The sequence below is a fragment of the Pygoscelis adeliae genome, unplaced genomic scaffold (assembly GCF_000699105.1).
Source record: "Pygoscelis adeliae isolate BGI_AS28 unplaced genomic scaffold, ASM69910v1 Scaffold38, whole genome shotgun sequence".
NCBI classification, from domain to species: Eukaryota; Metazoa; Chordata; class Aves; order Sphenisciformes; family Spheniscidae; genus Pygoscelis; species Pygoscelis adeliae.
The window spans coordinates 10,693,098-10,710,340 of NW_008825614.1; the positions used below are offsets into that span (position 1 = coordinate 10,693,098).

A 17,243-nucleotide genomic window follows, 5' to 3' on the forward strand; every position below is an offset into this window, starting at 1 on the left:
TTCCCTGGCACCGAGGTCAGGCTGACAGGCCTGTAGTTCCCCGGATCCTCCTTCCGGCCCTTCTTGTAGATGTGTGTCACATTTGCTAACTTCCAGTCAACTGGGACCTCCCCCAGTTAGCCAGGACTGCTGATAAAGGATTGAAAGTGTCTTGGTGAGCACTTCTGCCAGCTCCCTCAGTACCCTTGGGTGGATCCCATCTGGCCCCATAGACCTGTGTGTGTCTAAGTGGTGGAGCAGGTCACTAACCATTTCCCCTTGGATTATGGGGGTTTCATTCTTCTCCCTGTCCCTGTCTTCCAGCTCAGGGTGCTGGGTACTCAGGGAGCAACTGGTCTTACTATTAAAGACTGAGGCAAAGAAGACATTAAGTACCTCAGCGTCTTCCTCATCCTTTGTCACTATGTTTCCCCCTGCATCCAATAAAGACTGGAGATTCTCCTAAGCCCTCCTTTTGTTGCTAATGTGTTTACAGAAACATTTTTTATTGTTTTTTATGGCAGTAGCCAGACTAAGTTCTAGTTGGGCTTTGGCCCCTCTAATTTTCTCCCTGCATAACCTCACGACATCCTTGTAGTCCTCCTGAGTTGCCTGCCCCTTCTTCCAAAGGTCATAAACTCTCCTTTTTGTGTGGTGGGACAGCAGTGCTTTCCCATTCCTCCTGTGCACCCTGTGTGTACTCGGGGCAGCCCCCTCCTAGGTGGCTCCCAGTGAGCTCAGTGGTGTGGGGAAGCCCATCCCCATCAGTTAGATCCTCAGGGCAGCAGGATCAACATGGCTGGAAATGCCAAGGGCAGCCAAACCTCAGTCACTGGGCAGGGTGGGACTAGCCATGTGGCAAGCCCGTTGACTTCAAGGCCGGGGAGTCAGGATCAACATGGCTGGAAATGGCAAAGGCAGCCAAACCTCAGTCACTGGGCAGGGTGGGACTAGCCATGTGGCAAGCCCGTTGACTTCAAGGCCGGGGAGTATCCTACAGCTCAAGGCCACGTGCAGGACCTACCAGCGAGAAGGGTGCTGCCCCTTGTGCACAGCAATGGGGCTTCCTCTTGTCATGGTTTTCCTGCCTGCAAAATTAGATGATGCCATTCCTTCCTTTGCAAAGTGCCTCGGGATTCACTGTGGGGAGGGCTACGGAGAGCTGAGTGCTGCCGGTGTCAGAGCCACACATGGGGGGGGGCCTAGCTCTGAGGGGGGTTCTTGCTGCTTTGGGAGTGGCTGGAGACGGGGGTGCTTTGAACTTTTCCAGGATTTATCGCAAGCAGCGCTTCCCTTTTGGGCATGGAGTGTTTAAGAGCAGCCTCACCCACACTCTCCCCATCCCTGCCACCAGCAGGGCTGCTTCTTCCCCCCGCCAGCTCCCTCCGTATCCCTGTATCAAGACACCTTTCCTAGGGTTGGCATTTATCCCCCCCCAGAAGCCCCCAGGGCTCATCCTGGCCGGTGTCTGTCCCCTGTGCTGGCTCAGCCTTGGTTGTGGCTCCTCTTGTTGCTCTTGCTCACAAATTCGCATCCTGCCACATAATCCCTCTGTTAGCCCCTGTGGGAAGCTTGCCTCCGCCTGTGGCAACGGTGGAGGAGGAACCCGTGCCGTGGGGAGACCTGCAGTCAGATTGCCGCATCCTTTAGCAGCCCTGTCCTATCTACACAGCTGCGCAGCCCAGGGTGCCTGCTCAGGGGCTGTCTCCCAGCGAAGGTGGCAATTAGTGGTCAGGGAGTGCGTCACCCCCTTCCCTTGCCCTCTCCTGGGACGGGGCTGAGCACAGTCTCTACTCCCCCACAGCTGAGCCGGACAGAAGGTGATTTCTGGTTTTCAGTCTGGGCCGTCACACTAGTGCAATCCCTCACGTTGAGGCTGCCGCAGTGGGATAGATGTGCCCCATGCCCGTAGCAGGATTTAAAAACACAGTGAATTATTGCCTGGTGGGAAACTCTGAAGCCTGAGTGTAACTTCTGGCACCTTCTGGGCTGGAAAGCAGAAATAGCAGCCTTTTTTCCTGCTGGAGAATGATTTTCACACATTGCTGGATAAAGTTTTCATTTAGGTTGACTTCCTTATTTTTACCTTAATGTCACAGGTCATTCCCCATCTACAGTTTTGCAAAAAACTGTGATGTTCCTGTGAAACACTTCAGTGTGGATAAATCAAGTTTTTAGGTCAGCTCTGCTTACCTAGGCTTATCTCAATCCCCTTTTCATATCTGGATAACCTCTACTGCACCTTTTCCCCAGCTGCGCTGGGTCACACCAGTCCTCTGTGGCAGGACGGGCAGCGGCACTGTCCTTCATTAGTAGGGATGGAGGCAATGCAGTGCCTGTGTTGCGTAGCCAGCACATGATGTTCACCCTGCAGTCTTTCAGGACTTCAGAGACAGCCCCCAAAAGGCAGAAGATGGAGCCTGGCCCCTCTGATATTGATCCCAGCCCACGCAAAGGAAGAAGCAGCCTGTATTTCTTTGGGTATGGGACCGATCCACTCAACCAGCCCAAATGGTAGGCGAAAGCCAGGGCTTTGAAAAATAGCACGCTTGGAAATCCTGGAAACTGGGTACTGCACATTGTCTCTGGCTGCCTGTGAAGAGGCATTGCCTGCTCCAACTGCCACCCCAGCCCTCTGCCCGCCCTCATGGCCCCATTGCCCACATGGGGCCTCTGAGACAGGGCTGGGCTGGCTCAGAGCTCCCCAGCCCCGGGGACATCCTCCAGCGCTCACCCTGAGCTGCTCTGCCCCCTCTTTGCACTGCCCAGCAGCGTGGGCTCAGACCAGCTGCCCCCAGTGTCAGCTGAGGTAGTAAATAAACACCCTCAAAGTAGAAGGAGATGTTTTCCCCTACTGCCTCCAGCGCTGGCCTCAGTGGTTTATCCTGAGGATCCCACCAGGCACAAGAGTGACTCCCTTCACGCATGTCTCCAGCATCACTTGTCCCCAGGGCAATCCAGCATGCTCTAACGTGATCTGATTCCCTGGCTTCTGGCACCCATGGAGGATTTTTTTGAGACAACATTACAAATGACCTCTATAGAGTGTGCAGGCACATAAACCTACCACTTCCCCACTGTGTGGCGGTGAGGGCTTTTGTCAGCTCCCAGGTTTCCCACTGAGGGGGCTGGGGGATGCTCATCTGGTGAGCTCTGACACAGGCAAGCAGATCGGAGCATGTGCTGGATGTGTCCTAGCTTCCATCCCGTGTGCTGCTGTGGTTTGACCACATGGGTACATGAAAAGGTCAATAGGAATTTGGCAGGCACATTAACAGACAAAGCAAAAGACAAAACAGTAATAGCATTAAACATAACATTAAAAAAAAAATCTGAGCTGAACTATTTTGAGAAAAATGGCGTAATTGGAATGCCTGCTGCTGGTGTTGGTCACAAGAAGCCCTGGATAAGTGCATTGAGGCTGAGGTGGATACAAAGAAAGCTGCCAGGGCAAAGGCACAGAGGGATTGCTTGCTTCTAACGAGCAAACAAACACTATAAAAATAAAGATTCTGGCAGTATCTCTCCCTGCTGACAGAGCTCTCTCCTATGAGCTGTGTTTGTACTCTCAGCGTACGGCACAGGCACAGAGGGGTCTGCGTGAGCCCGGGACAAATGTCCCCCCTCCACGGAGCCTTTTGCTCCGTCTGCGTGATGGTGTCGGTGAGCCTTGAGCTTGGCTGTTGAAGCAGGTTTAGTGTAGTGGTCCCTGGAGAGGGAGACAATTCGTTCTGCACGTTTGCAGGATGATTTTAAGGGATGCCACTGTCCCACTTAGTGCTGGAGCCCTAGAGCAGTGGGGGCGTGCGGCAGCCAGCCTGGGCCATGCCATGGGGTCTGCAAGGGGATAGCTCCCTCCCGCTGAGGTCGAGAGGACCTGGAGTCACTCCACTGACTGCTGCGGTTGATCTTTGCAAACTCTGGGCCTTTACCCTGCCCGACCGTGGCTTTCTTTTCTTGCTTTCATGTCAGGGCCACAGTTCAAGGTCTGGAGAGGTGTATGTTGTAAGGGAGCTGGGGAGAAAGTGCTCCCGCCCTGATGCACCTCCCTTCCTGCAATCCCACCACCCACAAGTGAGCTGGGTGATAATTTGGTGGGGGGAGCTGGTGGAGGGGGAGGGACGGGAGGAGGAGAGAGGGGAGTCTTTGCCTTAACTCTTGCTGTTTCTCTTTGGCGCTCAGTGGATTCCCTGCCTGGACTCCAGTGGGACGGATCAGGACAGGACGGGACGGGCTTGCCTGGGGGAGACCTGTGCTGGGTTCAGGTGAGTTGGGCGTTTGCTCGTTGAGCAGATCTGTCTGGATGTGTGTGTCACGCTAGGAATGCTGGTGTCTCCGGTCCTCCCGCAGCCAGCTGCTGCGTGCCAGCTGCCTGCCGTGCTCTGGGGAGCGGGCCAGCAAATCTGCAAGGGGAAAAGCTTCCCAACATTAAGCAAAGGAAGAGAGAGCTGGAGGATGGGGAGCAAATAGTCAGTTTGGATCAACCCAAGGGAGAGGTTTTTATTTCAATGGTTCCTATAGGAGAGGACAAGCAGAGATGCTGCTGGGGGGCTGCTGGGAAGCTGCAGAGCAAAGGGATGCCTGAAGGATGGGTAATTGGTACTGAAGGTTGTGGCAGCAGAGAGAGAGAAAGAAAAGGACTCAGACAGCAGAAAGATTGAGAAGAGAGATGAGAGTGGGCCAGACAGGGACGGGGATGAAGGGCAGCGATGGCTAGATGGTAATAGGTACAGGAGGAAAGGTGCTAGGAATGAGGTAGGCTGTAGGCATTTCAGCTCCTGCAAACACGAGGCAGTGACTCCCTCTCCTCCTGTGCTGCCCTGCAGAGGTGCTGACCCTGGTGCATTGACTTGGGGGCTGCAGCTCTAAAAGATGTGTCTGGGAGTGTGCTCCTTGTTCTTGCCTCAGAGGCTTCATCAAATTTGTTCCCGTGAGGGAACAAAAAAAAAGGAGTAAGGCAGGGAGACAACACAGTTTGTGCATGTGCTAAACTCTAGGGATCTGTGGGCATATTTGCGAACAAACCCAGGCAGAACACATGGGGGTTTCATAACACCTGATCTGTGTCTCCTTAAATCAACAGTGCTTTTAAAGTAATCACTACTAATCAGGGGTTTCATCCAATGCCATTGGAAATGCCATTGCCCCAGTTTTTCCTCTTTGACAGCTGCTGATACACGAGGCTGAACCTTGGACCTGACCTTTGCAGCTCTGCAACAGCCCAACTTTGCTGGATTCACGGGTGCAGAAGTGGTCCTTGCAGAGGGCAGGCTAACAAGCCCTGCACCTTATCTCTACCTGCCCGTGCTCCTGGGCAGGGCTATAGGAAAGTTTTGGTGCCCCAGGTTGGAGAGCAGATACCTTGCCTCTCGGAGGGTGCAGGTGGGATGCAGTCCCATTGCATTGCAGTGCTGTGTTACAGCAGGCACTGCTAGGAAGGGGTTACGGCACTGCTAGACTCATAGTCTGCATGCACCTCTGCCTGTCCCGATTTCACCTGATGTGCCTCGTCCTGTGCACCAACTGGAGGATGGCTGAGCCTGCCCAGGGTCAGCCAGGTAGTTCTCCAGCCTGCACCTGACCAGGGTGCGGTGTGCTGGGCTCCCTGTGCAGGGCTGAACTGGGAGCTTGGTGCGGGGACGGTCATGGCGGGGAGCCCATGCAGCACTGCTCTGCTGCTCTGCGATGGCTGCGCACGTGTCTGTGCCGAGGCACTGGGTTCTGCCAAATAAGCTCTTGGCTCCCCTCATCCTCCATGCTGGGATGCATAAGGTAACATGTCATGCCATAACCTCACCTGCCTTTCAGAAGAGTTTTGCTTGAGTACTCTTCCCCCGTGCTCCCCGTTTCTCATCACTCTGATAGCAAGTGCCCCCAGGCTGTGCTTTCAGGAGGTTAGGCAGGGTGTGCCTGCCTGGGGGAGTTTAGCTAGAAGTGCCTAGAGCAGCATGATGCCAGATCCCCTGTGCTATTCTCCCGCCTCTGAACCGCAGACTTTTGGAGACGTTGGCTACCAGCGGTGCTGGCTCCTCTGCTCTCCTGCCCCAAAGCAGCAGCCCCAGGGAAGCAACTGCAAGGTTCAGATTTTAGGCACTGCAGAGGTTAGGATTTTTGTGTTGGGCCCGCATGCACCTGCAGAGGGTAGCTGCTTTGCTGCCCACCCTTCCCTAACCCCTCGGCCTCCAGCCTCAGGCTGACCTGGGTCAGCAGCAGGTGGCCAAGCCACAGTGCTGGGGGCTGGCAGCCTCCCTCCCTTCACCTGACCTGCCCAGGACTGCCAGGTGGCCTGCCTTGCTCTGTGAATTTGCTGCCCCAGTGAGGTGGCAGCTCTGTAACCCACCATGTCCTCTCCTGCGGACTCTGTCCTGTCCCTGTGGGGCACCTCTGCGCTGCACCACAGGTCGCTGCCCGGCCGTGCCCCTGCTGCGCCTGTTTGCAGAGCGGGTGCCGGAGCAGCGTGGCTTTCAGCCTCTGTGCCGTTCACCTGCTCCGCTCCTCCAGCCAGTGACAGGAGCCATGCTGTCCCCACACTTCAGTTGTGCACAAGGACCTCTGAGCAAGCCCGATGCAGCTGCAGGGCTTTGGCCAGACACCTCCAGCCACCAGGTGGGTGGCTCTAGGGGCTCCACTGGGGCCAGGCTGGGGCCAGGCTGGCTCTGTGTCTGTAGGAGACCTGTTGCTGTGGTGCTCTGTAAGAAAGATGGATTCTGCCGTGGTTGCATGCTCCTGCTATGTGACAGCGGATACGACCAGACTATGGGCTGAGTGGAGGTCTTGAGAGTATCTGGTTTGATGCAAAGGCAAAGGCTGGTTTCTGATCATATTTACACCCCATTCATGGACTTCATCAGTTAGTCTTGATTTTTTTCTAGGCTGAAGTAAGAAACCACCTCTGTATCTCTGTAGCCCAGAGTGGGGATGGTGAGCCACGGACATCAACAGAGACTGAACTGGCACTGAGAACAACAGCCTACACTGCTTTTAGCAAGGGATTTGCCACTGATCCTCAGGAAAGTCCAGCCATCGTTAGGTACTTGGGAGGCTCTCCTGTCCTGGCAGCAGAGGACAGGGCAGGAGCCATCTGGTCCCCTCCTGAGCTGGGTGTGTGTGCTCTGAAGGATGACACTCTATAATCCTTGCAGCTTGTATCACAGATGTACATGTCATTAGTAAACTCACAGTTGCTTCTTATCTCACTCTTGCTGGTGTCAGTAAGCGGCAAACTCAGTGACTGCAGAAGCGTTGCTCTTATTTCACATTGGAGAAAATATAAGCAGGATCTGATCCTTGTGACAGCCTCCTGTGCCCCATGAACCTTGCTGAACAGATGCTTTGAGAATGCCCTGCAGCCCACACAACCTGGAAGTTAATTAGAAGGTGTAAAGAAGCCAACTAGCTTTCAACAGCTTGAAATTAAAGGCATTTTAATTTTGACTGCCATCCTGGAGTTGGTCGGTTTTTCTCTTGCTACATCTTCCCTTGCCTTTCTTCTTTTTGCAGCTGGAGTGAGCTGTTCTCCAGCAGCATTTGGGTTTGGAAGCAGCCGTGGTTGAAGCAGCCGTCCCTACTCACGTAGCTGCTCTTAGATTGGCTGGAAAACACTTCTACTGGTAATATTTTCCTGTCCATCTTGCAGATACGACCTATTCCAGTAGCAACCCCCATGCACTAATCTAGCCAGGTTTGTTCCTTAAGCTGTACCTTGGCACTGCTGTTCCTCACTGAGCCCTGATTTTCTGCCTCTGCTCCCACAACCGCCCCCGCCTCCCGCCATAGAAATGCAATGCAGGATTTCAGTTGCGGACTAACTGCTGGCTCACATTGTGCAACCTGAGAATTTTCTGTGTCCTCCTGCGCCTCCTTTTGTAACACAGCCCAGCCTGCTTACTTTCTGATTCCTCCCTCCCTGCCTTAAATTGCAGTTTACATGCTTGGTCGCTGCTTGTTTCAAAATGAAACTAAGAAATATAAATGCAGTGCAGCTGTCTGCAGCGTCACCTGTGATTCTGCCTTCTGCAGCTCAGGCAGCACCTACGAGTGTCCAAAGGTGCTTTAAAACTGTGCTTCCTCTAATAAGTGTTACTGGCTGCTTTTTAATGACATCTCTGTTCACTGATCGCTCTGTTTCACTGTTCACTCTTGAGATTGTACTCCTCTCATTTGCCTTAAGATAAAACAGCAGAAGAGGTCAAACGGAGGATGCTAACTTCCTAGCAGTAGGAGCTCCTGTGTGATGGCAGTCGGGAACAGGCAGTAAGTTTGCGGGAAGAAAAGCTTTAGGAGAATCTCTAATGGCTTCTTTCTCTGGTGCCAAAACGCTAGGTGGCTTGTCCTTCGTGTCTCTCATCTTTTTCTTGTTCCTTGTCTCAGCTGAGCAACCCTGAATAAGCCCTTTTTGCCCTGGGAGAGGCTGAGGATACCACCATGATTTGCTTTCAAAGGACACTTTCATTCTCCTCTTTTTCTGATTCCTGCCTCCCCGGCTTAGTTGCAGCTTATTCCCAAATAAAGTCAACAAACACTGTTCTCCTGCATCTCTGCATTGTGCGTTTGGCACATCAGACCCAACTGGTGAGTGTCCACAGCACTTCAGAGGCGTCCTTGGCTCTCCTTGCCTTTTGTGGCCATACTTGAAGGATCCCATGGTGGTAGGTCTGGGACAAACACAGCCCAAAATTCATGACCAAGGGGAGACTGGGCTACCTCATTCAAATACTGAAGAAGGGAACTTGTTGGTGTGGTCTGTGTTTATGGCTGCCTACATGCTGCCGGCTCTCTTTCCAGTGCCTGGGGGAATCCAGGTGTATTCTTATTTTCTCAGCAATAAATCTCGTGGAGAAAAATGTGGCTGTGTCCCTGCACCAAGCCCAGTACCAAGTCCAGTACTGTTTCATACAGAGCTGCCTGTTGCACCGGGCACAGAGGAAGCTCCCTCCTCTCTGTGGGAAGACGACAGGCTGGGGGTCATGTCTGCAAAGGGTACTCCAGGCCTGGAAAAAAGTACCTCCTCAAAGGGTTGAAAATACAGTAGGGCACCTCTGTAGAAGAGACTGGCAAGGTCAGTGGGAGCTGAGGAGGGAAGGTGGTGGTGGTGATGGCTGAGTGGGTCCAGGAGAGGGGTAGACTGTGGGTTGCGTCAGGTGGCATCTTAACAGTTGGAAAAACTTTATGGCAGAGGGAAAAAAGAGGCTGGGAACGAAGGAGTCAGAGGATTTTTCTCCAAACTTTGGTGAAGAAACAGCAGAAAAAGTGCAGGCAGACAGCAAGGGGCAAAGTCTTTTCTCTGAACTCGTGTACTGAGGAGAGGAGCATCCAAAGGGAGAAGAAAATGTCTGCCTGTCAGGGAGGATGTAACACAATGGGTGGCTGTGGCAGCTGTGGGAGAGCCAAATTGTTCCTAGCTGGAAACAAGAAGTCATTTGAGTCCCCATCTGGCCTGAGAACATATAGGGCAGGGGCACAGTAGGATTAGATGTTCAGGAAAAGAGCCAGGAGGTGTGTGAATAGGCTTTCTCATAGAAACAGCAGCCAAAGCAGAGAGGGAAGTAGTGGGAATGCCTAATGCTGTGCGTCGCTTTGTCTGGGAAGGGAGAAGATGAAGCTCACTCATGGCACGAAGGGCCAAAACTTTGGGCACTGGTTTAATCTACCACCTGTTCCCAGTTAAAAAGGTTTGATTCCATAACCAGGGTGCTTTCCCCCTTTTTAAAACAGGAAAATGAAGCCACAAGTGCCCCATCTGCCCTGCTGGTCTGTGTTTGTCCCAGCCCTGTTCCCCACTGCAGCGTCCCAGCTTCTGTGCTTTGTGTTGGCCTATTCAGGAGTCAGAGGACAGGTGCAGAGCCAAAGCCCTGGTCCAGGTGTCCCTGAGGTGGGGCTGGTGACAGGGTTGAGGCTGCGGGCTGGCACTCAGGGCATTGCCTTCCTGGGGTTAGGTGAGAGGTGCTGACTCCCTGATTGTGATCTTCCCCTGTCCCCATGTGTGAAACAGGTCTAACACAAAAACAGGTAAAACACAAATATTAATAAAAATAATGGCTGGCTCTTGGAGCCACCTTGCATTAAAAGAATAAAAGCAAAGAATTAGCTAAGTCCTCTCCTGTCAGCTTCTCATGACATCCTCAATAAGCCCAGACTTAAGCATCATTGTACTTGATAATGTGCCCTGGACTGCAGCAAATTGGAACGTGCCAAAGACTGTGACAGATCAAACACATTTCATTAAGTATGTGTTATTTTTTCTCTCACATTTGACAGTGCGTGAAGCTCTGCTCCTCTCAAAGATGAGGAGGCTGTGCTGCAGCATCTGAATGAACTGATTAGCCAGCTGGCAGGCCTTGCTGCAAGCAGGCAGTGGGGAAAGGGGCCTTGCGTAGGCTTCAGAAGCTGAGAAAAGACTGGCCGGAGGACCTGATGTTTCCACCTCCCGATCCAACCCAGCAGGCGAGCTAAGTGAAGGGGGCAAAGTTGGCACTGGGAGGACCTCCATGCTGGTGAGCTGTTGGTGAGCTGCAGAGCTGCTAGCTCTGCACCAGCCAACATTTAGGGTGTGTGCCTTTCTTTCTGGGTTGCACCCTTCTTTAAATGTGGGGTTAGAGGTTTGTATAAGCCTGTTGGAGAACTGCTTCAGCAGCACACTCAAGCATAGATCCACATGTGCTGTAGTACATGGTGGGTTTGGGGCAGCGCAAGCCATACCAGTAAATAGGTGCTTTCCAGCGTATGGACCATAAAGGGCAGGGGCTGGGGAAAAAAGGGAGGTTGCTTCCTTAGTGCCCTGGTGCATCTGCATTTGACACTTGAGACTGGTTGTGCCCACAGCGGTACTGCCTATGTGTAAGCCCTTATTGGAAATAACTCTAAAAACCTCTCAAATTTAAGAGGGGACCAGAATCTTTCTGCAATGTTTTTGAAGAGGCAGCTACATAGCCTGGAGGATGGTCTTTGCTGATCCCTGGCTGCCCTCCTCCATGGTTTATGCTCCCCTGTTCTTGCTGCAGCCCCTCTTACTAAAGGCAGTGTTAATGCCTTGCATGGGATTCAGCCCCCTGCATTCAGAGTCGGTGGAAATCTGCTGCTGGTTTCAAAGAGAATAGAATGGGCCCTTCAGCACCAAGGCAGATGGGGGAACAAAGACTGTTGTTGCCATGGGCATTTAGAGAGCAATTGGTGTATTACACTGTGAGATGTGGTTTCCTTTCTTTACTTGAATGACAGAGGGAGGAAACATGCCTTGTGCCAAAAACTGCTTGCTTTGTGATGAACATTCAATAGAAGTTGTCTTTTCATATGCAAGCATCTTTCTTCGCCCCAGGGCCTGATATATCCAGAGGGTTAGCATTTAGGAAATAATTTCATTTGCACTGGGAAACTTACAGAAGCAAATGAGACACAGTGGTAATGATGCTGTCTTGTATGAAGTAAGTGCAAGCATGGCCAACCTGCTTCCCCCTTGCCTCATTGAAAACTACACCAAAACAAGTGCCATGGTGTTTCTAGGCTACTGGGCCAGTCTGATGTTAGGACCACACTTGCTTTTATTCCCAGTAAGCTCAGACTCCCTGGTAGTCCCTAGTCCCCATGAGATGGCTTATACCCTGATGCTAGCCTGGAGGGAGATGACTGGAGAGAGACTAGGCACAAGGAGGGAGGAAATGGTTTGCCATCCTGGTCCTGATGCACCATCCTGGTGCAAAAGGTTGATGGATAGGTTTGGTGGTCCTATTGGATAGAGGGCATCAAGCGTGGTGAGGTCTTGCTCATTGTGCTGCCTGGGAGAGGTCCCTGGACTGAGCCACCTCCAGAGCTGTGCTTGGACTTTGCCTGGGAGAGAGCAAGCTGACGTGGTCCAGAGCAGATCCGGGGGCAGAGGAAGAAGAGTTAAGTAGTGTGGGTGGTGCAGATTGCTGTCCCTGCTGCTCCCTGGAGATGGAGATGTCCCCTTAGGAGGCAACAAGGGAATGATAGATGTGCTATTAAAAAACCTGTCAAACCACCAGCAAACTGAATCTGTAAGTTAACGTGAAGGAACAAAGCCCTGATTTCTTAGCACTCGCAGCTGGTAGGAATGGAAGCCTTTAGCATGCGATGCTGCTGCTTTGGAGAGGCTTGTTTCCAGTGTCGTTTCCTAATCCCAACATGGAAATGTGTATCCCTTGCTGATGCCAACCACCCCTTCAAAGGCCAACTTCTGCTCAGTAATGCCACCAGCGAGATGTAGCTACAGTTAGGGCTTCCCTGGCATAGTTCATCAGTTACCCTGCTCGTGTTACGTCTGTGCTTTCTGGCCAGACTCACATGTGCATCCCTACCTTGGGTAACTCATTAGAGCAAGATTTTGAGGAGAATTTTTTTAGCTACGTCAAGGGAAGATTTCTCTCTTCACACTTTAGTTTCTTCTCATAATCAAATGCCTGTAAACAATATGAAAATGTTGTCAACAAGAAGATTGAATCTGATCTGTGTGAATTTTGGCTAGATTTAAATTAACTAACCAATTAAAGGACTTTGTGTATGATAGAAAATTGTATCTTGTAACAAGCAGCCACTAACTTTGCTTAATTAAGATGATGCTAAGCATAATTCAGGATTTAGTATAGACCGGAGAACGTCTTCCTTGTACCACCCTACAGGCCCAGCCACGTTCAACGTGCCTCCTCCAGCAGTGACTTTGCTCTGTGTTTCCATGGCTGGGCTTTTTCCTACTAACCTTTTCACTGCAATAATTGAGCTTGTCTAATCTTAGTACACCCTTGCCCAGACCTGAAACACCTCACAAGTATGAGGTCCTTTTGCTCATCTCAGGGATTTTGTTTCCTTGCTCTGTATTCTTTGCAGGATTGGGCATGGAGGGGGAGGTTTGTTGCTCATGCCTCTTTGCTATTGAAGGGAGTCTCAGTCAAATAAATGTGTGTGCGTTTTGCTGAGGTGGCAGGCTGTATGGTAACATGGTGTCCAGGGGGTCAAAGACAGCGTTCCTGGCAGTACCTTGAAATAAGATGGTAGGTTGTCCATTCTTGTTCAGACTATTAGTCTGCAAAATTTCTATCCTTCTCTCTGAAACCACTCCAGAAGAAGACAGTTGCTGTATAAAGCACATGGGGAAAGGAAACTCCTGCCCCCATGCACTGCTTCAGGTCCAGCTCCTTTTCTTTTCCTCTGAACTGCCATTTCCAAAGTCCCAGCCAAGTTTCCAGCAGCAGTGGAGATGCAGAACTTTTAGTCAATGTACGGAGGGGCAGCTGGAGGTACAGTAAGGCTGGTGGGCTGAGAAGGATGAGGAAGGGTCCTGTGGTGGGGAAGGGTGAATTCGGGGGTGAGTCCAGTGAAGGGGTGATGCGGGTGTGTCCTTCTCACCTGACCAGTGACTTTTCCTCTGTCCCTTCAGAACAGGCTTTCTGTTCCACAGACATAACCTGGGGAAAATGCTTCATCCTGATGCTAAATAAGCCATTTTCCCCAGATGAGGAGAACCTCATGGTCATACTAGGAACACATCTGTTGTGGTGACTGGTTCCCTCCCTCCTCTTCCAACTAGTGTGTCCCACAGCAGCTCCCTATGTCCCATGCTCTCTTTTTCCTCTGTCCTACAGAGCCATGACAAGAGCTGCGGCTAAAGAAGGAGAGCCCAATGGGGCCACTGCAGTTCCTGAAGAGATAAAAAAGGAGGAAATGGAAGAGAGAGGCCAGTGGAGTAGCAAAATGGAATTTGTGCTGTCTGTGGCTGGGGAGATCATCGGTCTGGGTAACGTGTGGAGGTTCCCGTACCTCTGCTACAAGAACGGTGGTGGTAAGTTCATAGCATGCATGAGTGGTCCTAGGTCTGTAGGCATGACGAGATACATGCGTGCCAGGACCCATTTCTCCTATGCCTCATGTGCCCCTGCATGCACTCCCTTGCCCTCCCTCCAGCAAGTTAGCTCCTGCTAAAACCAGGAGGAATAGTGCTGAGGGGTCAATCCAGTTCCCTAGCGGGTACTGTTTCTCAAAGCAGCTGTCCCAAGTTTGGATGCTGAATTGAACTTTAGTAACTCTTCAAGGCTCTTGAGCATCTCGAGCGACAGATGGTCTTCTGAAACTATCAGAAAACTGTGAGTGGGCAAAAAGCCAGCAGCAATCTCATTCTACGTAATTCCCTTTTCCCACCCTGTGTCACCCCCACCTCTCTCAGGCCCTTGTTACAGAGGAGGAAAGGCTTTGATGGCACCGGTATCCTTGCCAAGGCCTTGAACCCCCTTCCTTGCACCTGGGTGCATGCTTCCTTCTCCAGGGCACTTGATCTCCCACCAGCTCCTCTCACAGGGCTGGCTGCCCTGTGGTTATTAGAGAAATGCAGTATTTTATTGTGTCAGTACAACTCGATCAGTTAAAGAAATGAGGGAGTATGCCAGATACCAAACGCTGAAGCACCTTGGCTTGTCAAATAGGCAAATATAAGATGGAAGGGCCATCTCTGAGGACATGCATGTGAAGGATTTTCTCAGAGGACAGGAAGAAGGAGGACGTTGCTACCTCTTCCCCAGGAACAGTTCTCCCAGTGCTCAACCCACTGCTAGCGAAAGCCATCCCCAGGAAGAGTCTGTTCCCCTTTTCTTTTGTTTCTTGCGTGACTCTCCTTTCCCAATAACACTGGAATAAGATCATTACATGGTTAAAAATTAAATTTTCTCATAACAATAAAATGAAACTGGAAAAGAGGAAGGGAATAATTGACTGTCACTAACTTTTCTTGGTGAATCAAAATCTAACTTTATAAAAGAAAAGGAGGAATAATAAATTACATGTCAAAAACAGCAATAACTTCTCTTTTGTTCTTGTTCTCTAGAGACACCTTGAAATAACGCTTTGGGCCTTGCATGTTCCCCCCACTTTAAACTTCCTTTCTCTGCAGACCATGCCACAAAGGCCTTTCTTTCCCAAGGTGCTGTGATCTGTCACCAATGGATGAGTGATTCAGCTGTTGTTCATCCCAGGACTACCAAATTCCTGTCCCCTGTGCTGTTACTGGAGCTTATCCAAATCAAGCAGGAGTCAATACAATGTCTCCTCTGAACCAAGTGGGGGTTGGATAAGAGGATGGTTAAAGAAAATGGAAGGAGTTTTTCTTGAACCTGGGATGGTTTCTAGCAGATCCTCCAGTCTACTTCTCTGAGGTTTTAATGGTAGGCACTGGAGGCACCAAGAGCAAATCAGACCAGCACGAGTTAGTAAACACTAGTGGTGCATCTGATTGAGCAGCCCATTCTGCAGTGATGTTTTGAGAGAGAAGTCATGGTTTTTGCATGGAAAATTCCTTCCTGAGCTCAGATGATATCTTCACATAGTTTATGCTTATGGTATCTGGTTCAGTAGTCCTTGCAATTTGTATGCTAATTAGTGTAAGAGAAAAGGCTACTTTTGTTCATTTTAGATATCTATTGAATATTTTTTTTTTTTTAAATTAAACTACTCTGGAATACCTAGGGCTGTGATTCAGAGGCCAACAAGGCTAGGCTTGGGAAAGATTAGGATGAGAGAGTCCTTCCCTCACAGCTCACACACTGCCATTGCAGAAAGTATGCTACTACTGTAGAAGGTACATTTCTCTCTCTAGTGCTCTAGGGAACCAGACGGCCAACAAACTAGTACGGGACAAGGCACTGTCTTTCCCATGACACTCAAAGGTATTCTCGCCACTGAAAAGTCCTTGAAATTGCAAAAAAGACATTTTCCACCGATAAATGTCTCCCCTGCCCAACACACATACCCCGACCCAAACTGAAGACTGCTGTCCTGTCATCTTTCTCCACCTTCCTATATAGTGAGATGGTTATAAAGCCGTAAAGACAGATGTCATAAAAAGAACTGTGCTAAGTTGCTGTAAAGCAACTGAGTGTAAACTTACCTATGGTTGCACTTTCAAACCTGATCTAATTGCTCAGCATCCCGAACTTGTTACTGACTTGTCAGGAAAGAGGGTCTGTTTCTGGAGGCCCCTCTCAGGGCAAGTCTTTTCCAGCGGAGCAGCAAACTGGGGAGGAGATCACAACTGGAGTTGCAGCTGGTAACTGCCCTGGGAAGGTTAAGACAATAGAGGTGTGAGAAAGCCCTCATTACTCAGAGACCAAAATGAATCAACCTCTGGGACAAATAGTATCAGAGGAGAGGGTCTGCAACCTGCTGAAAGGCTCATGTGTGTGCAGGATAATAAAGCTGTCTTGCAGATTTGGCATGCAGATAGATGTACATACAGTACCAAAAGCAGCAGCTGCCTCTAGTTTAGCACATGCAGTTCCCATTCCCTGCTCTGCAAACCTGGACTGACGCTGCGAAGCAGCCTCCCTCCCTCTGGCCCCAGGTCCCCTGCAGCTACAGCACAGCTGTGTTTAGGGGAAATTTGGATGTTGTTTGTTATTGTAACATTGTTGGCTTAAAAACAAAGGGAAGTATTGCTAATTGTCATGGGAAGGAATTTCAGTGCGAATGCCTGTGCTGGCAGGGGTGGAAAGGGCCTGGGGGACAACATCTGGTTTGGCTGAGAAAGGGGCCCTCATCTCTGTTGCAAACAGCCGAGGTGCTCTCCAGACACTGGCATGGGAGGTACTCATGACCCAAAGTTTACTGTATGGGATGGCAAGTCCTCGACAGTTGTTCCAGCAAGGAAGGCAGTCACCTTGGCCTCTTTGGAGAGGAGAGAAAGTGTGAAAACCTACACTAATGATGGGGAGAAAGACTGTGAGGTGCTAGAAGGAAGGTCAGCAGTGAAACTGAGATCTCAGGAGCAGTTTTAAGCAGAACAGCGAAAATATCAGGTGTTTCAGTTTGGCAGCAGAACCAAAAAGAAGGGAAAAAAGGTTCAGACAGCTGAACAGGGCATTAAACCTCCCCTTTTTTTGGTTTATCTTTTCTGATGCATTATATTTGTTGGTCATTGTTTCTGAAAAAAAACCTGCTCTCTCTCCCCTTCCTCTTCCATTTCATCAAGGGTTAATCTGAGTGCTATTTTAATAAAAAATTTAATTTGAAGAGAGAAGTTAAATTTTTTCATTTTGAAAATAATGGAAAGATACTCTGTTGCCCTTCCCCTATTTCCATTCTTCTGGTGCAAACTGCTTTTCAAATTTGATGTGAAATATGTTTCAAGCAATTTTATATCCCGGCAAATTTATTACTTAGCAAGAAATGTCACCAGCCTCCAGGTTTGTATCCTCTGGGCACGTGGGAGTTTTGCTGTGACTCCTGGGAAAGGCAGAACAAATGTGGTTATATGAAACAAGGACTCCTTT

At 50.4% G+C, this 17,243-nt stretch overlaps 1 protein-coding gene across 1 annotated transcript in view; it reads left to right on the plus strand.

Annotated features, from left to right (window-relative positions):
- Positions 1-17,243, plus strand: part of SLC6A12 (solute carrier family 6 (neurotransmitter transporter), member 12) — a 50,063-nt gene that overhangs the window by 1,635 nt on the left and 31,185 nt on the right. The window contains exons 2-3 of the mRNA XM_009332897.1: positions 4,162-4,244; positions 13,572-13,768. Coding sequence (XP_009331172.1) covers positions 13,576-13,768 — 193 coding nt within the window. The 5' untranslated portion in view covers positions 4,162-4,244; positions 13,572-13,575. The remainder of the gene's footprint in view (positions 1-4,161; positions 4,245-13,571; positions 13,769-17,243) is intronic.